Source organism: Ranitomeya variabilis, chromosome 3 (assembly GCF_051348905.1).
Source record: "Ranitomeya variabilis isolate aRanVar5 chromosome 3, aRanVar5.hap1, whole genome shotgun sequence".
Lineage (NCBI taxonomy): Eukaryota > Metazoa > Chordata > Amphibia > Anura > Dendrobatidae > Ranitomeya > Ranitomeya variabilis.
This window is the reverse complement of record NC_135234.1, coordinates 684,334,498-684,359,789: the sequence shown is the minus strand read 5'-3', so window position 1 is coordinate 684,359,789 and position 25,292 is coordinate 684,334,498. Positions and strand designations below refer to the sequence as shown.

General features: G+C 45.6%; 1 protein-coding gene across 2 annotated transcripts in view; it reads left to right on the top strand.

Moving 5' to 3' along the window:
• The window catches only part of RACGAP1 (Rac GTPase activating protein 1), a 53,174-nt gene extending 32,483 nt beyond the window's left edge, over nucleotides 1-20,691 (top strand). The window contains exons 6-18 of one of the 2 annotated variants that reach the window (XR_013224041.1): nucleotides 437-490; nucleotides 575-652; nucleotides 3,761-3,875; nucleotides 3,979-4,106; nucleotides 4,186-4,350; nucleotides 15,684-15,779; nucleotides 16,077-16,275; nucleotides 16,419-16,524; nucleotides 16,655-16,787; nucleotides 16,879-17,008; nucleotides 18,703-18,811; nucleotides 19,464-20,157; nucleotides 20,405-20,691. Coding sequence is in view for 1 of the 2 variants with exons in the window: in XM_077298056.1 (XP_077154171.1) it covers nucleotides 437-490; nucleotides 575-652; nucleotides 3,761-3,875; nucleotides 3,979-4,106; nucleotides 4,186-4,350; nucleotides 15,684-15,779; nucleotides 16,077-16,275; nucleotides 16,419-16,524; nucleotides 16,655-16,787; nucleotides 16,879-17,008; nucleotides 18,703-18,811; nucleotides 19,464-19,539 (1,389 nt within the window). In the remaining variant the exon portion in view is untranslated. Of the gene's footprint in view, nucleotides 1-436; nucleotides 491-574; nucleotides 653-3,760; nucleotides 3,876-3,978; nucleotides 4,107-4,185; nucleotides 4,351-15,683; nucleotides 15,780-16,076; nucleotides 16,276-16,418; nucleotides 16,525-16,654; nucleotides 16,788-16,878; nucleotides 17,009-18,702; nucleotides 18,812-19,463 lie in introns of both variants that reach the window. The other variant, XM_077298056.1, reaches the window with a different exon arrangement.
• Nucleotides 20,692-25,292: the final 4,601 nt, after the last annotated feature.

The window sequence follows — 25,292 nt, the reverse complement described above, 5'->3', positions numbered from 1 at the left end:
TGTGCGGAGCCAGAAGCAGCAGTATGATTGTCAGCAGCGTGCTGACCTCACCACGCTGCTGCACATCGGTACGGGGGCTGAAGAGCGGTTTCTCTGCTTCATTCCCAGCGCTGCAGTGTTCAAATATATTCGTGTCTGAAAGTAGTACTAAATAACGTCATGAAGGGCTTAAATATTTCCGATACTCCAGTGGCAACAGCTACTTTCTGTGTTGAATTTAGAGAGAACATTTTATTGTGCTGAGCTATTTACATTGATTTATTGCACTAGTGACAGCGGCTCTCTGAAGCCGATCCCTGTATAGATAAGTCATAGTTGTTGATCTAAGAACATTTCTGGTGGCCCGGGCCCTGCATGTGTTCTGTATGACTGCTGCTCGTATTTGGATGACTTGTGTAGAATATATTTTTTTTTACATGTTGAATCTTTTCATTAGGATTGGGATTCTTCTATTGTTAGAAATGTGAGACTGAAGAAAAGAGAAAAGCGAGTAAGTTGGCATTTTATTTTATTTATAATTGTAACTTTTTAATTATTTTTGCTGCTTTTTACCAGTAGATTTTGTCTTTTCTAGCGCTCCTCAAGACAGCAAACAGAAGGACCTCCTGTTCCATCAAAGAGGACCCGCTCATTTGGGCTGGCCGTGGATCCGGTATGCCACTACTTACCACCAAACTTCTAATTGTATTTGCACCTTTCATGGGTTATCCGGAGTGATATCTAATATTCCTTTGTAGTAGTAATCTTCTTTTTAAAGGTCACTAAAGCTGCTGAAGCCTAACACAATTAATGGCATTATCGAATTTAAAGAATTTTTCACAGATTTTTGAGGTAATCATAGGGGACTTTCTGTTCAGAACCCTAATTGGGTGTAAAAGTGCCTCAGAGAGCCTCTCTTGCAGTCTTGTGGACCTGTCCTCTTCTGCAATACGCAAGGCTACTTATTGATCTGCGTCCAGTTTTTCATACAACATATGTCCCCCCCCCCATTCATAATATATATAGTTTTGAACGTCACTTTTCAGGGTGAAAAGCCAGCATTTATTGGCTTTGTAAACTAGGTTGTCTGTTCTCATGGGGGGCACTTGGTGCTGGGCAGCCCACCTAATCTAATAGTATGGGCTGTAAGCCTGGCACTGCAATACCTTGTGTGATCAGAACCCTATACCAGGTGCTTCTGTGCAATTTAATAGTAAGCAATCGCCTCTTCCAATAAATTGGTAGGTTGTGAGCGGTTGTCAGTATGCACCTGTGTTGCTGCCATCTTTACTACATGGGTTTGCTGCATCCTGATACTGCATTAGTTCTGAGACCTGGGCAGGTAAATACTGCTGCCCCTTTTTTGCTGTGTTAACATATAAAGTAGGGCCAATATCTATAAGCCCTCTTACACAGCAATTTAGAAGCGGTCTAGATGTCCCCAATGCGCTCTCCATAAAACCAAAAAATAGCTTTTATTATACTCGCCTATGGGGCAGTCCGGTCCAATGGGCGTCACTGTTCTTGATATGGCTCTTGCTTGGTGTGGATGACGCGTTCTGCATCATCCAGTATCCTCCATCGCGCTTCTGTGCAGGCTTTCTTCTGTGGCCGGTGCTCATAGCAGATGATCATTTTAGCTACAGGCTGAAGCCCTGATATGTGTAGCACAGGCGATCGGATGACGTTAGCTTCCAGTCTTCGCCCCATTCAAAATAAAACTATAAAAAAACCACATATTTGGGCGATTCTGAACTCTGCAAAACCAATCGGAAAACTGCGTAAAGAGAAAAAAAAAAAAAAAATGAAAACGCCAGAATTACGTTTGTTGTTTTTTTGCCGCAACATTGTAACAGGTTATCAAAAGACTAACCCAAAATGCTATCAATAAAAACGTCAGCTCAGCACGCAAAAAATAAGGCTTCACCCAAATCGTGTTCTCATACACTTCATGCAGTTAATAGCCTCTGTGTCTGTACTGCTACATACTTAGGCAGTTAACTGGTTCATGCAGCCTTACATGAACACCCGAGCCTTACACTATGGCTGGTCCAAATAACTAAAGCAATTGTTACCATCCACCTCTCGTGTCTCCCCTTTCCCTCATAGTTTGTAAGCTTGCGAGCAGGGCCCTCATTCCTCCTGGTATCTGTTTTGAACTGTGATTTCTGTTATGCTGTAATGTCTATTGTCTGTACAAGTCCCCTCTATAATTTGTAAAGTGCTGCGGAATATGTTGGCGCTATATAAATAAAATTATTATTATCCCAAAAAAAGGCGCTTTTTTTTTTTTTTGGCTAACTTTGGATTTTTTTTTTTTTACCACTTAACCCATTATCTACCAATGTCCTTTTTTTGGGACACCTAATCTTTAGCTTCTAGCAGCTATGATTTTATAATTTTTATAATTGGGTCCAATTTTTTGTGTTTGTAAGATGAATGTTTTCAAAATGGGAAATCATGTCATTGTCATTTTTAATTGAATATTGGGACGCCCTTTTCTGAAAAATCCATACTTGTAAAAATTTAGCAAATTATGTTTCTGATTCATTAGGACCCAAATCATTAATCTGTCAATAAAAAAAAAAATGAAAAGTGCTAATTTTGCAAGTAATGGGTTAAATAAAAAAGAACCTAGACATGTTTGGTGTCTGAACTCGTAATGACCTGGAGAATCACAATGGCAGGTCAGTTTTAGCTTTTAGTGAACGTGGTAACGAAAGACGAAGAACACTTGTGGAATTGCACTCTTTTTGCAATTTCACTGTACTTTTGATTTATTTATTTATTTTTTTTCCCCCCGTTTTCCAGTACACGATATGGTAAAACCAATGGTGTCCTTTAAGGCCATGTGCACACGCTGCCTATTCCATTGCGGAATTTTCCGCAGCGGATTTGATAAATCCGCAGTGCAAAACCGCTGCGGATTTATCACGGTTTCTATTGCGGATTCCGCTGCGGGTTTTCACCTGCAGTTTTCTATTGGAGCAGGTGTAAACCTGCATCAGAATCCGCACAAAGAATTGACATGCTGCGGAATGTAAACCGCTGCGTTTCCGCGCTTTTTTTTCCGCAGCATGTGCACTGCGGATTTAATTTCCCATAGGTTTACATTATACTGTAATCGCATGGGGAAACTGCTGCGGACCCACAGAAAAATCCGCAGCGTGTGCACATACCCTAAATGTACAAGTCATCCTGCAAAAAAAAAAAGGCCTCACATTCCATATTGACAGAAAAATAAGGTCGTGAAGGGGTTAAGAGACTGTTCCATCTAAATAGGTTGTCAACCATTTTTCTTTTCACTGCCAATTCATCATATGCAAACCACATTAAAGTTGAATATGCAAGGGAACAAAGCCTATCATAGCCAAATGTCATAAAATTAGTAATAAACCCCAATTGTAAAAGTTGTTTGGCTTTTATAGGCTGTTTCCTTGCATATTCAACCTTGATGTGGTCTGCTGCTGATATACCGGCAGTAAGGAGATCAGAAAAATGAGGGTTTCAAACTCCGACACGGTCATAGCGGGCACCCAGATGGATTCTGAGTTAACTCATTCTGTGGACGATAATACAGTGTGACACAGGCTGTAGAAGGCACAGTTCCAAAGTTTTAATGAAATCCAATTGTGCAAAAAAATATTTAGTCCCAGTTACATATCATTAAGTGGAAAAAAAAGTCACCAGAGGTGGATATCGCCTTTATCATATGTGACTAGTAGAAACTATAATGTGAATCCATACCAATTCTTCTCCTTTTGCGTTCCTTATCCTCTAGGCCAATGAGTCCATAGTGGCGAAGACCACGGTAACTGTTCCAAATAATGGCGGTGTTATTGAAGCGGTCTCAACCATAGAGACTGTGCCGTACTATACACGTAGCCGTAGGACTGGTGAGTTTCTAGACATTTCATTATACTTGGAGCAACTTTACCTCTTCTACGGCCTTCTACATGCTGCTATTATGTACATTGCTGACATTGTCTTTGCTCTTAGCCCAGCTACAGCCATGGAATAGCGACTCTAGTTTAATGAGCAGACAGTTTGATGAACGACATGAGGCGGACAACTGCAGGACTCCCCAGAATCAGGGACTGAGACTTCATGAATTTATTTCAAAAACAGTAAGTCTATTACAACAAAGGATAATTTTCTTCATCATTTGCTTTTTATTTTTTGTTAAACAATTAATTTAACTTTCAGGTTATTAAACCGGAGTCTTGTGTTCCCTGTGGGAAAAGGATCAAATTTGGAAAACTTTCTTGGAAATGTCGGGACTGCCGTGTTGTGGCTCACCCAGAATGCCGCGATCGCTGCCCTCTTCCGTGTATCCCAACTTCCGGAAACACTCCAGTCCGTATTGGAGAGGTACTGTCTGAGCAGTACTAGTGGCTGCCTTATATCTGCCTAAGTTGGATTCCAAATGTTTCCATTTTGAGGGACTGGCAGCAGCCCCTGCTGTAGACATGCATGTGTAATGCAGGTGCCTGGATGCAACATACAGCGATAATGAGGCAGAAACAGCCAGGGGTTCATGTATTGGTATTTTTATACTATGAAAACTTCTAAACAATTAGGGATAGTACATATGTAATTTAACAATATAGAGAATTATAACCGGTTATGAATAAGCTAGTAAGTCTCAGTACTTAACGTTAGTGGTGTGCCCAGTGTTTGGATTTGGAGAGCCTCCACGTAAGGGCATTGGGGTACTCGGCACTGGGTCCTTCAGTTCAGGGGATGTCACGGTGGCCCGACCCGTTCCGTGGCCCTTTGAGGGGTGTCCAATAAAAGGAATAGTTCTTATGGGGGAAAGGTCTTTTAAGGGATAATGTTCCTGACGCCACCTGTGGTATTCGGTCAGGGTGACCGACGCTGCTGTGAGGGGTCCGCTGGGGTGATGTTATGGCAGCTAGATGGTATACCTTCCCACAGGTGAAGTGTATCCCCAGGGCTTCCCAGAGTGTAGATAATGGATGGTGTGAGGCGCAGTGAATATCGAGGACACAAGGTTGCAGTCTCTTTACCTTTACTGAAGGCTTCAGTGTCCACAGTCCCGGGTACGGACCACAGGGTAGGCAGAGTCCGGCCGGTCTGAAGGCAAATCCAGAGTCCCCTGATCCAGGTGGAAATCAGTAGCCTTCCTCTAGCGCCTGTGTGTTGTAGTACCCCCCTGCTGAGCTTCTCGGTAAGGTCCTCACAACTTTTGTAGATGGAATGTCTTTGTCTCTGTCCCCCAGATGGTATGGATAGGACAAACCCGTATGACTGATGGCCTGAGGCTTTTTACAGGGACCCTACGACGCCCCAGCCCCCACAAGTTGCCACCGTGCCTCCTGGGTATATGGTCAGGCAGCTAACGTGGAATTAACTGTCCTGCCGGTCTCTGAAGCAAGGCTTGTAGACGATTGCTCCCTCGGTGTTCCGGCTACCGGATTCTGCGCCTCAGAAAGGAGGCAGCCTTTTGCAGGGCAGAACTCCCTCTGGATTCCTCTCCTTGTGCTATGACTTCGTTTCTCACCCGCTACAATACAATTCTCTTTCATGTCCTTCCTTAGGATGCTGCCGTACGTGGGTCAGGCGCAGCTCCGTGGCTCTCTGTCTAGGCCTCTGACAGGATCCCACCCCTGTCAGGGACCTCTGTCCGCAGCTTAGAAGTTCCTCCTTTCTGGCTGCCTCACAGGATGCTGCCTGGGTGAAGCCCAGTCAGCTTCTGCCTCTTTCTATCCAGACCACTAGTTTTACCTAACTGTGAGGAGTGCCCTAATAGATAGGAGCATAGCTCCCCCTGGTGGAGTGGAGTGTGGCGTATGGTTTGTGATACCTGGTAGGAAGATCTCCTTTATTGCCTTCAGACGCAACATCTCTCCCCCTGGTGGAAGACTAACATTACTGCAACCACCAGGACTCTGTGGCGCTGCACAAACCCCCCTCGGTTAAATCCAAATCCAGTACTCCCGGACAGAGAGAAAACAACAATACATTAGCAAAAGACATGCAAAATTTTTGAAATACTATAAAACAAATTAATATAACAATGCTTCCCTTTATGGGAGGTGAGTACAGGTATACTATCTACTAAGTGCAACTACCCTCTCTAAGGGTATACTATAAAACCTCAAAGTGCAACTCTGTATGCTATTCTTAATGTACCGTCACACCCAGCGACGCTGCAGCAATATAGACAACGAGCCAATCGCTGCAGCGTCGCTGTTTAGGTTGCTGGGGAGCTGTCGCACAGATGGCTCTCTCCAGCGACCAACGATCAGAGGAACGACTTCGGCATCGTTGAAACTGTCTTCAACGATGCCGAAGTCCCCCTGCAGCACCCGGGTAACCAGGGTAAACATCGGGTTACTAAGTGCAGGGCCGCGCTTAGTAACCCGATATTTACCCTGGTTACCATTGTAAAAGTAAAAAAAAAAAAAAACACTACACACTCACCTTCTGATGTCTGTCACGTCCCCCGGCGTCCACAGGGTTACGCGCTGCTGCTCAGAGCTTCCTGCACTCACTGAATGTGTCAGCGCCGGCAGAGGAGCAGAGCACAGCGGTGACGTCACCGCTGTGCTCTGCTTTGACAGTCAGTGCAGGAAGCTCTCGGCAGCAGAGCGTAACCCTGTGGACGACGGGGGATGTGACAGACATCAGAATGTGAGTATGTACTGGTTTTTTTTTTTTTACTGTTACAATGGAAACCAGGGTAAATATCGGGTCACTAAGCGCGGCCCTGCGCTTAGTAACCCGATGTTTACCCTGGTTACAAGTGAACACATCGCTGGATCGGCGTCACACACGCCGATCCAACGATGGACAGCGGGTGATCAGCGACTAAATAAAGTTCTGGACTTCTAGCTCCGACCAGCGATATCACAGCGGGATCCAGATCGCTGCTGCGTGTCAAACACAACGAAATCGCTATCCAGGACGCTGCAACGTCACGGATCGTCGTCGTTCTCGCTGCAAAGTTGCTTAGTGTGAAGGTACCTTTACTCTTCTACACATGCAGGACCATCTGTCTACCCCCACGGGCACACTGCATTTTTCTTCACTTTATTTAACCTCAATTTTATTTAAAGTACATCATCTAACATTTTCTATTCTTGGCTACATACTATCAGCTATGTAAACATTATTACTATCTAACTGCTCAATATTTTCAAACATTATCACTTTTCAGGAAAGTGCAACAAACTAACATTCCCTTTAAGGGTAACTCAAGTCTTTTCTGAGGTAGTGCAAACAATTAATATTCAAGTCAATTATCAACTTTAAAACAGCAAGAACTTTCACGATGCCATCAGGAACAGTCTCTTCGAAAAACTCTTCTTGTAAAACCAGTAGAGAGCACCTTTAAGAAGGTGCAAACTATATACAGGCAGTTTATGAACCATTCACCGTCCATGATCCAAATGTTCTTAACAGGCAATAATAAAACTTGTGCAAACTAGCTGCAACTGAAATATAGGATCCCTTTAAACAGGGGATCCCTTTAAGGAAAGAACCCTGGACGGGTTCAGTACTTGTAAAGCAGCAAAGAAGAATCAGTTAACTATATACATTCTTGTCGGTTTTCTTTTCGGTTTTTCGAGGTTTATTCTGGTGGTTTCCACCAGGGTTTCACCTGGCATGTAACCCTTTTTGGCCTACGAAAGGTGGAATCCAAGGTTACACCTGGCGCTGGGTAGACACCATTAGCCTGTCTCCCATGCACGGTCAGGTTGTGCGCAGCGATGAAAGTTTGGGTGGCTTGGTGGTGAGCATCGGTTACAACGGGAACCGCTGCAGCCGCATCGGCAGTGAGTTCGTTCTCTTGGGTCTTGGTACCGCCATGAGGGCTGCGCACCGCTGCACATCCCGAGCCCACCAACTATTCCCTTTCCGGCACCGGATGTAGGTCATGGCATCCCCGGGGTACAAGCCTAGGTCCACGTAGTCTCCTCGGAGGCAGGATTCCACTTCCTCCCGGGTGACGTGGACTCTCACCGGTAACCCGATCTCCTGGATGAAGCCCTTTCCTTCCTGGGGGTGAAAGATCACGACACCCCACTTTGGTGGAAAGTCGTCCAGCGGTTCGCCCTGGGCGTCTTGTTCTATTTCCTCTTTATATTGCGAGATTAGATGTCGCCGGTACTCTTCCCAGGGAAAGGCCCTAAGATCATGCCCTTTCGACCTGGAGACTGGTGGTGAGGCTGTCGGGGCTCCAGCGGTCACCTCGGAAGTGAGCAGGCGCTGGGGGCAAGCAGATTCCTGGAATGCCGCTGTATCGAGTAACTGCGCGCGAGGTTGCTTCACCAACACCGTTCCGCTCCTCCGGGGAAGGCGTCAGGACCAGTGGCGGCACAGACAATGGATCCCACACGAACAGCTCCCAGGGATCCATACTTTCCAGGGGCGGCATGTCCCGGTACTCTGGTGGCGGGGGTCTGTGCTGGGTCATTTTCTTTCATGAGTCCCCACGGGTCTCCATCTCCGCTTCTTCCTCTCCTGAAGAGTGGTTTCGCTTTCTTGGTCTCTGCCCGCCATCAAAGATCAGGAGGCGGATCTCGGCTGCTGACAGACACGTTCTCAAGGTACACAGATATTTAGACTGGGCGGCCATTGTTTTTCGCGCTTCTCAGTTCGTTCACGCCCACAACTCCATGCCCTTCTCCTTCTGCGCTCCTCATGGCGCTGTAATGGCGGCGGTTTTGGCGGAAAAGGGCAATACACAGTTCTTAAGCAAATCACAGTTCTGGCACAGTTCTTAGGCGCACATGACCCGATTTTCAGGCTTAAGTAGATCCTGTTCGTGATGCCAAGATTTGGAGCGCCCCCACGTAAGGGCAATGGGGTACTCGGCACCGGGTCCTTCAGTTCAGGGGATGTCACGGTGGCCCGACCCAGTCCGTGGCTCTTTGAGGGGTGTCCAATAAAAGGAATAGTTCTTATGGGGGAAAGGTCTTTAAAGGGATAATGTTCGTGACGCCACCTGTGGTATTCGGTCAGGGTGACCGGCGCTGCTGTGAGGGGTCCGCTGGGGTGATAACATCTAGATGGTGTACCTTCCCACAGGTGAAGTGTATCCCCAGGGCTTCCCAGAGTGTAGATAATGGATGGTGTGAGGCGCAGTGAATATCGAGGACACAAGGTTGCAGTCTCTTTACCTTTACTGAAGGCTTCAGTGTCCACAGTCCCAGGTACGGACCACAGGGTAGGCAGAGTCCGGCCGGTCTGAAGGCAAATCCAGAGTCCCCTGATCCAGGTGGAAATCAGTAGCCTTCCTCTAGCGCCTGTGTTGTAGTACCTCCCTGCTGAGCTTCTCAGTAAGGTCCTCACAACTTTTGTAGATGGAATGTCTTTCTCTCTGTCCCCCAGATGGTATGGATAGGACAAACCCGTATGACTGATGGCCTGAGGCTTTTTACAGGGACCCTACGACGCCCCAGCCCCCACAAGTTGCCACCGTGCCTCCTGGGTATATGGTCAGGCAGCTAACGTGGAATTAACTGTCCTGCCGGTCTCTGAAGCAAGGCTTGTAGACGATTGCTCCCTCGGTGTTCCGGCTACCGGATTCTGCGCCTCAGAAAGGAGGCAGCCTTTTGCAGGGCAGAACTCCCTCTGGATTCCTCTCCTTGTGCTATGACTTCGTTTCTCACCCGCTACAATACAATTCTCTTTGTGTCCTTCCTTAGGATGCTGCCGCACGTGGGTCAGGCACAGTTCCGTGGCTCTGTCTAGGCCTCTGACAGGATCCCACCCCTGTCAGGGACCTCTCTGTCCGCAGCTTAGATGTTCCTCCTTTCCTCTGGCTGCCTCGCAGGATGCTTCCTGGGTGAAGCCCATTCAGCTTCTGCCTCTTTCTATCCAGACCACCAGTTTTACCTAATTGTGAGGAGTGCCCTAATACACTATGTTCCAAATTATTATGCAAATGACATTTTTCTCTGATTTTCCTAAATGGTTGGTGCAAATGACAGTCAGTCTAATAAAAGTCATCACCCGTTAGAGTATACATTGCATTTTATTGAATAAACCTCCCAATGATAACAGTGTAATCTCCAAAATGAATAAAAACTTAAAATGCACTGTTCCAAATTATTAGGCACAGTAGAATTTCTAAATATTTGATATGTTTTAAAGAACTGAGAATGCTCATTTGTGGAATTTGCAGCTTTAGGAGGTCACATTCACTGAACAAAAAAGCTATTTAACTCCAAAACATCCTAACAGGCCAAGTTACATGTTACCATAGGAACCCTTCTTTGATATCACCTTCACAATTCTTGCATCCATTGAGTTTCTGCTTGTATTTCTGTGCATGAAGTCAGAATTGCCTCCCAGAGCTGCTGTTTTGATGTGAACTGCCTCCCATCCTCATAGATCTTTTGCTTGATGATACTCCAAAAGTTCTCTATAGGGTTGAGGTCAGGGGAAGATGGTGGCCACACCATGAGTTTATCTCCTTTTATGCCCATAGCAGCCAATGACTCAGAGGGATTCTTTGCAGCATGAGATGGTACATTGCCATGCATGAAGATGATTTTGCTCCTGAAGGCACATTTCTGCTTTTTATACCATGGAGGAAAGTTGTCAGTCATACACTCTATATACTTTGCAGAGGTCATTTTCACACCTTCAGGAACCTTAAAGGGCCCTACCAGCTGTTTCTCAATGATTCCGGCCCAAAACATGACTCCTCCACCTCCTTGCTGTTGTTGCAGCCTTGTTGGGACATGTTGGCCATACACCAACCATCCACTACTCCATCCGTTTGGACCATCCAGGGTTGCTCAACACTTATCAGTAAACAAGAATGTTTGGAAATTAGTCTTCATGTATGTGTGGGCCCAATACAACCATTTCTGCTTGTGAACACTGTTTAAGGGTGGCCGAATAGTAGGTTTATGCACCACAGCAAGCCTTTGAAGGAGCCTACACCTTGAGGTTCGAGGGACTCCAGAGGCACCAGCAGCTTCAAATGTCTGTTTGCTGGTTTGTAATGGCTTTTTAGCAGCTGCTCTCTTAATCCGATGAACTTGCCTGGCAGAAACCTTCCTCATTATGCCTTTATCAGCACAAACACGTCTGTGCTCAGATACAGCCACAAATCTCTTAACAGTACGATGATCACGCTTGAGTTTTCGGGAAATTTCTAATGTTTTGATCCCTTCACCAAGGCATTGCACTATTTGATGCTTTTCAGCAGCAGAGATCCTTTTTCTTTCCCATGTTACTTGAAAACTGTGACCTGCTTAATAATGTGGAACATCATTTTAAAGTAGTTTTCCTTTAATTAGAATCACCTGGAAAACTAATTATCCCATGTGTTTAAGATTGATTTCAGTGATCCATTGAGCCCTGAGACACAATACCATGCATGAGTTTATTTGAAAAACAAAAAAATTAAATCTTTATCACACTTAAATCCAATTTGCATAATAATTTGGAACACAGTGTAGATGGGAGCATAGCTCCCCCTGGTGGTCTGGAGTGTGGCGTATGGTTTGTGATACCTGGTAGGAAGATCTCCTTTATTGCCTTCAGATGTAACATCACTCCCCCTGGTGGAAGAATAACATTACTGCAACGACCAGGACTCTGGGGTGCTGCAGAAACACCACGTGAGTTCTCACTTGAAGCTCTGACTCTAGTGGGGGTCACTGGGTTTTCCTGCTAGGCCACAAGTCTCTTCCTGTTGTAGTCTATTAACCACTTTCTGACCTCAGACGGGATAGTACGTCCGAGGTCAGATTCGCTCTGCTTTGATGTGGGCTCCGGCGGTGATCCCGCATCAAAGCCGCGACATGTCAGCTGTTTTGAACAGCTGACATGTGCGGGTAATACCGCCGCTATTAACTAGCTAAATGCCGTTGACAGCGGCATTTAACTACTGCTTCCGGCCGCGCGGCCGGAAATGCCCGCATCGCCGACCCCCGTCACATGATCGGGGGTCAGCGATGCGTCGGCATAGTAACCAGAGGTCTCCTTGAAACCTCTATGGTTACTGATACCGGCTTGCTGTGAGCGCCACCCTGTGGTCGGCGTTCATAGCAAGCCTGCAATTCAGCTACATAGGAGTGATCTGATGACCGCTGCTATGTAGCAGAGCCGATCAGGCTATGCCAGCTTCTAGTCTCCCATGGGGGCTATTGAATCATGGTAAAAAAAAATTAAATTAAAAAAAAAAAATTTAAAAGTTGAAATCACCCCCCTTTCGCCCCATTCAAAATAAAACAATAAAAAAAAAACATCCAACCTACACATATTTAGTATCGCCGCGTTCAGAATTACCCGATCAATTTAAAAAAAAAAAAAACAGGATTGACCTGATCGCTAAACGGCGTAGCGAAAAAAAAAATTTGAAACTCCAAAATTAAGTTTTTGGTCGCCGCGACATTGCATTAAAATGCAATAACGGGCGATCAAAAGAATGTATCTGCACCAAAATGGTATCACTAAAAACGTCAGCTCGGCACGCAAAAAATAAGCCCTCACCTGACCCCAGATCACGAAAAATGGAGATGCTACGAGTATCGGAAAATTGCGCAATTTTTTTTTTTTTTTTAAGCAAAGTTTTGAATTCTTTTTCACCACTTGGATAAAAAAAATAACCTAGACATGTTTGGTGTCTATGAACTCGTAATGACCTGGAGAATCATAATGGCAGGTCAGTTTTAGCATTTAGTGAACCCAGCAAAAAAGCCAAATAAACACGCATGGGATTGCACTTTTTGTGCAATTTCACCGCACTTGGAATTTTTTTTCCCCATTTTCTAGTACACGACATAGTAAAGCTAATGATGTCATTCAAAAGTACAACATGTCCCGCAAAAAATAAGCCCTCACATGGCCATATTGACAGAAAAATAAAAAAAGTTATGGCTCTGGGAAGGAGGGGAGCGAAAAACTAACACGGAAAAGCGGAAAATCCCAAGGTTATGAAGGGGTTAATGCCCGTTGAGCCTCCCATGCACCAACAGGTCCCGTCCCATCCTGTAATCCCAGCCGACTCTGGTACCGAAGGTGATAGCTGCAAGTGATGGTCCTGTCCACTTTCACTGTCCCCCCTCTCACAGGCATGCCTCAACTGTTGCAGTCGCCGCACGGCTCTTCTCGGCTTGACCGTCAGCGAAAGTCTCTCCGGCTCGGGGCAGAGAGGACTGGGCCTCAACTCTTGACAGGCGTAGTCCAACCTTGGAGGCTTGACCAGCACAGGGCGCAGATTACGGTTCTGACCAGTGAAGGCCGCACTCGGGGATATATCTTCCTGGGGATCCAGACCTTGCCAGGTGGTGACCGACACCCGGGTAGCACAGACTCTCTGAGGCCTGTCACATTGGTCTCAGTGGAGTCTCTGGAGCACGTCTGCCCCACTCTTTCCTGGTGCCAAATCCACCTGTGGTTTGGCGCGCTGGGCTTTTATATCAGGGCAGTTCTTACAGAAAGTCACCTGATCTGGTCCAGCACACAAGGTTCCTTCCACGCAAATCTTCCAGCACACTTTGGTTCCGCTTGATTTTAGCTGGCCAGCGGATGGCAGTCTTTCCTCATTAATGGCACATCTTGCTCCAAGCTTAGAGGGGTCATGTTGTCTGGTTACACATGTATGATAGGAGTGTGTGGCTAGCTATCATCTCTATAAAGATGGCCTCCTAGGGCATACTTGTCTTGTTCATGGTCAGACTGACCGTGTCAGATTTTGCTGAACACTGCAGTTACTCTTATTTAGGTTGGCACTTGGTAATGCTATTGCCATGCATAATTGCCTGCAGTTTCCATGCTAGATCTAGTTTCAGGTTGGGGGCAGCATTGTGAGGTCAAATCTAAATTGATGCTGAGCCACTTGCAGTAAATGACCACAGCTGACAACTTTCTGTATAATATCAAAATGACATGACCATGCGCCATAAATTAGCTCTGTTATAGAAAGAGTCCTTTGTTGTGCCCTCCAAAAATCTTTCAATCTCCTGGCTGTGAAACGGGCAAAGTTGCGTGACAGTGAAGCAATAAATGTCAGCAAATTATGTGACAATTCTATGTTCATAGTAGATTAGAGATTCTAGACGATGCCTGGTAATATATTGCTTTAGCTGTAATGTAAAGGAATAGGAAAACGGCGCCAAGCCTGTGCACGGGTTCTGTTTCTGCAGGTGTGGCTCTGACAGGGAAGGTATTGCAGGTGTGCGGCTACATGGGGAAAGGACCCTACTTTGTGGTTTGTGGGGCTGTATGGAGGAACGGCACCTTATTTTGCCGTTGTGGGGCTGTATGGAGGAACGACACCTTATTTTGCCGTTGTGGGGCTGTATGGAGGAACGGCACCTTATTTTGCCGTTGTGGGGCTGTATGGAGGAACGGCACCTTATTTTGCCGTTGTGGGGCTGTATGGAGGAACGGCACCTTATTTTGCCTCTGTGGGGCTGTATGGAGGAACGGCACCTTATTTTGCCGTTGTGGGGCTGTATGGAGGAACGGCACCTTATTTTGCCGTTGTGGGGCTGTATGGAGGAACGGCACCTTATTTTGCCGTTGTGGGGCTGTATGGAGGAACGGCACCTTATTTTGCCGTTGTGGGGCTGTATGGAGGAACGGCACCTTATTTTGCAGTTGTGGGGCTGTATGGAGGAACGGCACCTTATTTTGCCGCTGTGGGGCTGTATGGAGGAACGGCACCTTACTTTGCCGTTGTGGGGCTGTATGGAGGAACGGCACCTTATTTTGCCGTTGTGGGGCTGTATGGAGGAACGGCACCTTATTTTGCCGTTGTGGGGCTGTATGGAGGAACGGCACCTTATTTTGCCGTTGTGGGGCTGTATGGAGGAACGGCACCTTATTTTGCCGTTGTGGGGCTGTATGGAGGAACGGCACCTTATTTTGCAGTTGTGGGGCTGTATGGAGGAACGGCACCTTATTTTGCCGCTGTGGGGCTGTATGGAGGAACGGCACCTTACTTTGCCGTTGTGGGGCTGTATGGAGGAACGGCACCTTATTTTGCCGTTGTGGGGCTGTATGGAGGAACGGCACCTTATTTTGCCGTTGTGGGGCTGTATGGAGGAACGGCACCTTTTTTTGCCGTTGTGGGGCTGTATGGAGGAACGGCACCTTATTTTGCCGTTGTGGGGCTGTATGGAGGAACGGCACCTTATTTTGCCGTTGTGGGGCTGTATGGAGGAACGGCACCTTATTTTGCAGTTGTGGGGCTGTATGGAGGAACGGCACCTTATTTTGCCGCTGTGGGGCTGTATGGAGGAACGGCACCTTATTTTGCCGCTGTGGGGCTGTATGGAGGAACGGCACCTTACTTTGCCGTTGTGGGGCTGTATGGAGGAACGGCACCTTATTTTGCCGTTGTGGGGCTGTATGGAGGAACGGCACCTTATTTTGCCGTTGTGGGAGCATAGATGGAAGGGGAAAGTAGCCATGTATTGCTGATGTGTTTGCATGTGGGGGGGACATCCCATGTGGGGGGGACATCCCATGTGTCCAGATGTGATGCTGTAGGAGGAGGTAAAGGAAGCGGCCATGCTTTTTGATTTATGATAAACCCTTTTAAGTGTTTTGCCAACTTCCCCAACAGAGCACACATCTGCTGCCAACATCAATCCTCTCAGATGTGTGCACTCACAGATGGCTGCAAACATCGGAGACCACTGACGTTGTTAGCCGCAGTCATGACATGTACACTGAAGTCTAAAACTGTCTGATTTCCTCTCTTATAGGGTGCACTCGCAGATTTTGTTCCACTTACGTCTCCAATGATTCCTCCTTTAGTGGTTTACTGTGTCAGTGAAATTGAACAACGAGGACTTCATGAGGTAAAGCCGTCTTCTTGGTTAATTTGCAAATGAAATCTGTTCCTAAATGTGACTGAAGTGACTTTTACTTCTGCATCCTTTACCAGAATGACTCCACAATATGGCTATGAAACAACCGATCTCTCAAATTAACCTAAATGAACAAGCGTTCACCACAGCAGACTATATGAGCCCTGACCTGTTTAGTACATTGGTTCCGGCCCAATGCCCCTGTGCTTGTAACCCTGTGTGACTTAATCCAGGATCTGTAGGAATACTGAATGCCATGTCGTGTGTTGTTTTTTTTTTTTTTTTAAGACTGGTTTGTACAGAATCTCTGGCTGTGACCGTACCATAAAAGACCTAAAGGAGAAGTTTTTGAGAGGCAAGAGCGTGCCCATGTTAAGTAAAGTGGATGACATCCATGCGGTCTGTGGATTCCTCAAGGACTTTTTGCGTAACCTGAAGGAGCCACTTCTTACCTTCCGCCTCAATAAAGTGTTCATGAACGCAGCTGGTAAGGACTTCTAGGTTTCTAAAGATTTTTCTTTTCTTTTTTTCCATCAAATCAATAAAATTTCAGAGGGTACAGATTTACTTTTGACCAAGTCGACGTCATATCAGTTTGGTATTTCTAAAACTCTGCCTCTTCTTTGCCAGAAATAGCGGATGACGATAACAGCATTGCGGCCATATATCAAGCAGTCGACGATCTTCCAGCAGCCAACAGAGACACACTTGCCTTCTTAATGATCCACCTTCAAAGGTTGGTGTTCATTGTATGGCCTCGCCTCTTTGTCGGCCACGGTCTCACCTCTTTGTCGGCCACGGCCTCACCTCTTTGTCGGCCACGGCCTCGCCTCGTTTTGTAACCATTTTCTTACACTATTCAACAGAGTGGCTGAGAGTACAGACTGTAGGATGGATGTAATCAACCTGTCTAAGGTGTTTGGCCCAACCTTGGTGGGAAATGCAGTCCCTGATCCTGATCCAATGACCATTCTACAAGATACAAAGCGGCAACCAAAGGTTTGGATGTTTCTCCCTTGTCTCTAGTTGTGTTCGTGCATGGATAGGTGTGGACAAATCTTGTTAACAAATATATTTTCTATAAAATTAGGTTGTGGAACGATTAATGTCACTACCAGCAGATTTCTGGAATCAGTTCATGATGGTAGAAAATATTGATCCTTCTCATATAATAGAAAATACAAATGTATTCAACACTCCCCAGACTCCTGATGTCAAAAGTAAGTTACAAGTCTGTGTCCACCTTCTTAATGTTGCCTAAATCTTCCACTAAAGATGACATGGCTTTGTGCTGATGTGCTCACATTATGTATTGCTCACGGCTTTGCGTTATTCTGGAGTTCTGATGGATCCAGTGGGAATTAGCGATATTCTATCACGTTTTTAGATGCGCTCTTAAAGCATTACTCTGGACAGGAAACCTGGTTATTTTGCTGATCAGTAAGGGGGAAGGTTATTGCAGGGTATGCTTATCAGGACTTCCAAATTAAACCATGAACGGCAGCACAGGAGAGAAGCGGTCAGTGAAAAAACTATATTTTAAAGGGGTTTTCTCAATATGAAACTTCAGGAGTGCAGTGCCCCCGACTTCCTGCTTTTCCGGGGCACCGAGCTTCTGCGGTTTGATAGTTTAGGCCCGTGGCATGGTTGCACCGCTGGTCCGATGTGTGCACTCTCCCAGCTTTGCACTAAGGCTGGTTCGATGCAGCGATCCAGACAGCGGCACGAGTGGGCTCTAAAGCCAAAACTCATTGCCAAGATCACCAGCCACGTGGAAAGTGCAGGGTGGCTAGTAACTTAGGAAGCAGGCTGTACACTATAAATTGAAAATCTCTCCCGTCTTGAGGATGCAGGAAAGTATTTTTAATGCGACAAATTGTACAATTCTTTAGATGTATTTCTAACATTTTGAGTTTTCCTCATTTCTGAATTTGAGACAACACCTTGTGCATCTTTAGTTAATGAGCCATGTGCAGAGCGAAACATCACTGCTTCCAGCTTTTCTAAATATTACATTTTCACTCCACCTATAAAAGTAACCTGCCTGAGACGACACTCTTTACCCACGCTTTACAGCATATTCCCGAATACAGAAGGACATCCATTAAAAACATTATGAAAGTATTGTGTAAATCAGGCCTGGACACCACCTCTGCCTCTCCCTGACATGTGGATCTGACAAGATGCTGGCTGGAGAGCAGAAAGGTGCAGGAACGCCTTACCTACTCATTAAAGCAGGCCTTTCCTTTTACTCAGACAACCCCCTTCTCAATCTGTATGTTTGCCCCCAGTAAAATAACACCTATACTCTCCTTCCAGTGCCGCCTGCGCAGGCTCTCATGGCGATCACATGACCTTGCTGCATCATGTGATCCCTGTGGCCAATCAGCAGCCACTTCACTGTTTCAGACAAATCGCATACATCCAGAGGAAGTGAGTTGCTGCTCTTCCTTCCCCTGGTTGTATCCAAAGCCTGGGAGAGTGAAACCAGCACGGACTAGCCGCAGAGATGGCGTCGTGCCAGGAGAGCCTGTGCCGACACCACTGGTGGTGGTATTTTACTGGGGGCAAACATAGCGATTGAGAAGTGGTTGTCCATTGCAGGAAGACCATGCTGAGCTGTATACACCGTACTTTCCCCTGCTGCAGCTGTAGGCGCCTCGAGATGTGGTTTACAAGGAGCTATTAGTCGCTGTTCTATGTAGCTGCCCGTCTCGGTCACTAACCGCAACACCTAAAAATCAGTCATGTTGTCAGCTGTTTGCATTAATGGGCAGATGGAGCTTGATATTGTCAGTGACCGCACCTGGGCTTCATAGGCTTTATCTATTCTGCACAAATTGGAAGGTTTTTGAACCCCACTGCGCTTCAGTGTGTTCCTCTTCTAACCAGGGTGTTCCCTTTCCCATTTCAGTTAGCATGTTGGGACCTCTGACAACTCCTGAGCAACAAATCACCAAAACTCCTTCTACAAGTTCCCTGTCCCAGAAAGTTCGATCCACCATTGGCAAGAGTACACCGAAGTAAGTCATCGCGATCTTGGGAAATAAAATAGCTTGTTACAACCGGTCCAATCCTGTTCTGTTGATGCAAAAAAAAAAAAGGTGTAAGGGCCTGTTTATGCAGGGCGAGCTGTAGTTTTAAAAAAGTATATGTTTTGTTTTTTGTTTTTTTTCTAAAATACAAAGGAAATGTCTCTTCTTTAGTGTTTGTCCAACCCCAAAATCTAAATTATTTTTTAAGCTGATCTGTGCTATATTGTAATATACAACTCCACTATCAATTTATGTTTTTCCAATAATGGAGCTATGTAAATTATTTTTTTTTTTGGGGGGTGGGGGGGTGTATGTGGGGCAGTTTTTTTTGTTTTATATATTTTTTTTTTTTTTACTTTATTTAAGACACTTTGTCACCATTTACATTGAAAGAAAAAAAAAATGAAATCTTACAGTTTTCACTTTGAACTACTTTACAGTTCGATTTTCATTAGTTACCTGGCACACATCTCTAAAATGCTCAGGCGAGATGGTCCCCATAACTGCAGCAATGAAAAAAACAATATTTCATTACATTGTGTTGCCTATAATAATTAAAACTTTTATTCTTCATTTTTTTTTGTATCTGTTTGTGGAAGAACTTTAGGGACGAAGTCACCTATTTATTTATGTCTTTTAGATTCGGGAGCAAGAGTAAATCTGTTACCAACTTTGCTCGACAGGGCAATTTCTTTGCCTCTCCGCTACTGAAATAGACCACCAACATTCAAGCACGTGAAATTGCACATTATAACATGTATAGATAATGTGGGTTTTAATACTTATAATGCAGGGTTTCTACAGTACTGTAACATGCAAGAGGTAATGCTGCCCAAGTAACGTTTTTACTTGCAAGTCTACATTTATTGCTACATACTGAATGCAGGGTTTTAAAAGAGACTATTTGATGTGACTTTTTTTTTTTTTAATTCCCTCCCCCCCCCCCCCATTTTTTTTTTCCTTCAAACTATTGTATGACACGAAGCAGCTTTCCGTATTGCTGGAGACAATAGTTTTTATGCTGGGGTGTAGGTGGCAATGACGACCCTCTTGTGTATACTCCATTTGCTTTGGATATTGTATATTTTGTGTATATCCTTTTCTGCCTGAAATACTTTTTGAGGACAAACATCTCGCTGACAAACAGCTTTTACGGTCACATTAAAATGTTAAAGGGAACCAGTCATCATGATTTAGTATGTTAAGATAAAGGTATGGCCACAGAGGCACGGTTATGATTTAGTGGATACCTGTAGGTTAGAAATTCACGTTCTGGTACTTGTTGTAGAAATGTTGGTACAATACCCTGTACGTGCACTGAGGTGGGACCGTGGGTAGGGTCTTTGGCTCTGCCGCGGCCCCTCTGCATTTGCACAAGCCTCTTCTTCTTCTTTTTTTTTTTTTTTTTAAGTTTGCGCGAGCGCCACCAACACACATTCATTTCTCAGTGGTCTTCAGCAAAATGGTGTCGGTGGCGGACATGCGAATTTTCAGACCTCTGCTAAATTTAGGAGGTCAAGAACATCTCTAGCACAAACTCTGAAGAGGGAAGCTCGTATAAACGCAGAGGGGCCATGGCAGAGCCGAAAACCCTACCTACAGTCCCGCCCCGATGTGTGAAGATATTGCACCAAAACTTGGAACGTGAATTAAACAAGAACCAGGATGCAAATATCTTCCCTACAGGTATCTATTAAATCAGTATAAAAACACCATTATGGCCATAGATTAATTATAATATACTAAATTGTGATGACCAGTTCCCTTTAAACCTTGTACTTTAGTTGGGGGAAGCTTGCATGCTTTTTATACGGTATCCTACATAATTTCTGTAAATACGGCACTGATAAATTATCTTTTTAACCCAGTTTCTGCCTTGTTTTGAGTATTTCTTCTATGAATCTGATAGATACAAATTTGTGTCTTAAAGTAGGATTAATATTGAAGACTGTCGCCCACTAATCATCCACATGATTATTTATGATGGGGTACCATGGGTCGTTGCATGAAATACTTCAGTAGTCCTCAATGTCTACCAGGTTTCCCAGCAAATATACTTTAGACACAAATCAATCTAGTAGTAAATGACACCGCGACATATGAAACCAACCACTATGTCAGTGCAGATGTCTAAATCGAACCCTACCACAGGCATAACTATTACATTGCCCGAGTATTTTAGCAGCTTAAAGAGACATCCAGTTTTGGGCTGTGTAGAGATGGGGAATGGGCATAAACGGAACAGGCTTACAGATTCTCACACTGCACTTCTGGAACTTGTCCGATTGTAAAATACTATGGCTGCAACAAATTTTTCCTGTTTAACTGAATCAAATGTAAGACCGCCATACATAGTGGAGAAAGGTTGCCCGAGCCTGCCGATTTGGCAGCAAATGACCTTCTGATATGTATGTGGGGCTTCTTGACTCTCCCCCAACAGATGTCAGGGGAAATAGGTGGTCTTCTTTCTCAGTGCTGAAACCGCATGAACACTCGTCTGACTGTTATCTTGTATGGCAGCTTTAGGTCACCATGAACCCAGGCTGGCCATACATTAGAGATTTCACGTGGGTCCTGAAGATTGTCACTCATGGTTAGTCGGTGAGGCTTTAACTTCTTGCATGATCACAAAAAGACACCAATATCTTAAGTGGTCTAGGCTTGATGTGATGCAGCTGTTTTATTCAGCATGAACCACAGCGCCCAACAACTTCTAAAAAAAATTCACCATGGCATTTTGAAGTTATCTGCAATCGGCCAACATCTCACACTTCTATTTGTGTCATAAAAAGGTAACTATGGTCATCAGAAAAATGGTATCAATCTGCTTCTGTCAGTCCAAAGTCTGCTGACTGAACGGCGAGGTCTGAACAATGCTATAACACGCCTGCAATCAATATAGCGATCTGAGAATGACCTGAACATACAAATGTTTGGGACCTACGTGACTGAGCGTCCTTGGGATCAGTGTACTGCAGTTCTGGAAATGTGATACTGCTAGTCCATCCAACTCCTGCCTTTATAGCACAGATCTGCAGGACTTATTTAAAGGGAACCTGTCACCCCCTCAGGCGTTTGTAACTAAAAGAGCCATCTTGTGCAGCACAAATGCTGCATTCTGACAAGGTGGTGCTTTTAGTTATGATGCCTGCACACGGTGAAATAAACGTTTATAAAATGTGCCCCTCATACCGTGAAACCGTCCTGGAGGCGAGACTTTTCTTCCTAATCAGACGCAGCACAGCAGTCACTCCGGGCCTGTGGGCGCCGCCACCTCTTGCAGCATTATCGTTCCCGGTGCCTGCGCATTAATTTTTTATTTTTTTTTCCGGGCATCTGCAGTTGCGCTGCCCTTTGAACTAACAGCGCAGGCGCCGGGGACGATAATGCTGCAAGAGGCGGTGGTGCCCGGCGCGCACAGGCCCGGAGTGACGGCTGTGCTGCGTTTGATTAGGAAGGAAAGTCCCGCCTCCGGGACTGTTTCACGGTATGAGGGGCACATTTTATAAGCGTTTATTTCAGCGTGTGCAGGGAGCATAACTAAAAGAGCCACCTTGTCAGAATGCAGCATTAGTGCAGCACAAGGTGGCTCTTTTAGTTACAAACGCCTGAGGGGGGTGACAGGTTCCCTTTAAGTCAGTCTTTTGGCTTTCAGACGTGAAAATTACATTACTCGAGGCATTTCATTTTCATTGAAAATATTCCCAATTCAATAAAATAGAAATTTTATACAAGAGTGCTTTAATACACTTGGCCTTCAATTGAAGGTTTATTTATTCATTTTTAATGCACTTCCCTTTATAATGTTTTGTAATTTACCCTTGAAGCTCACCTCTGTCTGGTACGTTCTCTCCAATTGCCAGTATTTCTTACACTTTTAATGGAGATTCATACTAACCTGCATATAGCCGAACACTGCGGAGAGAAAATAAATTTTCTCCCTGGCAGCATTTGGTTTGTCACGGGTGTGGCGCTGGTGTAGGTTCAGTCACTGCTGTGACTATAGAGTGACGGTTGTCACCGCTTCCCTGGCACTGACTTGCACTGATTCTACATTGTGACTGGCTGGCTGTCAATCAGGGCTGGGACACTGTTACAGCCACCGCTCTGTATACTCTGTCCTGAACCAGTGCCGCCTCCTTGACTGAAACCAAATTCTGCCGGGGAGAATAAAGTTAAGCACTTTATTGGGCAGCACCCACCTGAGAGAGGGGTTCTGCCCAAAGAGACAGGGAACCTGCTGATAAAAAGCGGGTGTCCTTATGGGAACTTGCAAGCTTGTCCTTTTTGCAGCACTCATCCAGGGGAGCAGGGTGCTGGCATCAGCCGCCTTGTGCCTCCAACGGGCCGTACTTCCGGGCTTTGGCCCCCACGCATGCGCACGGCCATTTAGCGTTCCTGACCCGGAGGTGCTCAGGGTTCACTTTTGAGGTTCCGGGGAGGTGTATTCCAGCATGGAAAGGTGGGTGGGTGGGTTGGGAGTATAAAACCCGGCAGTGTCCTGCTGCTGGTGTGCCCACAGGATGTCCTCTCCAGGAGAATCCAAGGTGCACCCACAGGTGGTGGAAGTGCAGATCCACAGCAAATCCAAGAGTTCCAGAGAGGGTGACTCCACTGATGAGACTGAACGTAGCAAGAAATTTGAGCCGTCTACAACTAATGCTGTGCCTCCACCTCCAGAACTGGTACCACATTGACAAACTTAACTGGGTGAGTGTTACATGGCTCTGCCTACTAAGGTGATTACCCCTTCTGTCTGTGTACCCCCTTTAAGCTAATAAAGCTAAAAAAATCAAAGTGGAACGAATGTGCCTTGTGCTCGCAGCCCCTTCCTGACACATATACTAAAAGGCTGTGTCAGAAGTGTATCAGCCAGACTTTGGAGGAGGAATCATCTGTTAGGTCCACTGATATACGGGCAATGATAAGGGAGGAGCTCCAGTCCCTAAAACACTCAGACAAACCTAAAAAATATAACACCGGAACAAGGAGTTGTTTCCAGCTTCTCTGCCGATAATGACCAGGTTAGGTCCCTCTGATAATTATCTTCATCATCATCATCATTCTTCATCATCATCATTGATCATCATCCATCATCATCATCCTGTTTCCCCATAGAAAGCATTGATAACCTGGTAAAATCTGTTAGCAATACCATAGGAATTTCAGATACAAAAGAAACAAGAACTACGCAGGAGATCATGTTTGCGGGCATCTCGCAAAAAAAGAGACGTTTGTTTCCAGTCTTCACAGCGATCAAGGATCTGGTTAAAAAGGAATGGGATAAACAAGAGCGGCGAGGGTTCCTCCCTTCATTTTCTAAGAGGAAATATCCCTTTGACGATTTAAGACTTGGCAACCTGGTCTAAAGTTCCCAAAGTGGAAACTGCAGTGGCGTCGACATCTTAACGTTTTGCCCTACCCGTAGAGGACTCTGGGGTTCTAGCCGACCCTCTGGACTGCAAGGCAGAGACGTTGCTCAAAAGATCATGGGAATCCTGTACTGGGGCCTTTAAACCGGCTATATCTGGCACGTGTACGGCAAGGTCAATGTTGGTCTAGGTTGATCAGCTAGAACAGGGGTGGGGAACCTTTTTTCCAGCTGGGGGCCATTTGGAAATTTCTACCATCATGCGGGGGCCACACAAAACTGATCATCTTGAAAATTACCCCGGTATATTTAGTCAATTAATTACGGTAACTCACCCTTAATGTGACGGCTGGAGCTGCTTCTCTTTGGTGCAGCTGTAATGTTATGTGATACTGATCATGTTGCATCTCACAGCTGCTTTTCCAGGTTTGTGTCGGCCAGAAGAGTTGTCAACTTTTTTTTCATAAGTTTTGTAAATTGTATACATCACATAGGAGACTCTGAGACTACGGTATGTACACCACATAGGAGACGCTGGGACTGCTGTATATACATCACACTGGAGATGCAGGGACTACTGTATATACATCACATAGGAGACGCAGGGACTGCAGTATATACATCACACAGGAGATGCAGGGACTGCTGTGCATACATAACAGGAAACATTGAGACTGCTGTATATGCATCACAGGAGACTCTGAAGATATAAATTACAGGAGGGGCTGGGGGGGCATAGACATCACTGGAGATGCTGGGACATTCATCACCGAGGAGGCTGGGGGAAATAGACATCACTGTGGGGCTATATACATCACTAGGAAGCACAGACAGCACTGGGGTTATATATGTCCCGGGGGGGGGGGGGGGAATATACATCACTGGTGCAGTCACATACGTCACTGGGGGCTATATATATCACAGGTGGGGGGATATACAGCACTTTTGGGGTAAATGCAGAACTGAGGAATATACACATCACTTGGGGTGATATACAGCACGGGGGGGACAGGCATCGCCGGGGAGGCACATAGATCATTGGGTGGGGGGCTCATAGCTGGAGGGGACAGATGACAGGGGGCACAGATCACAAATATC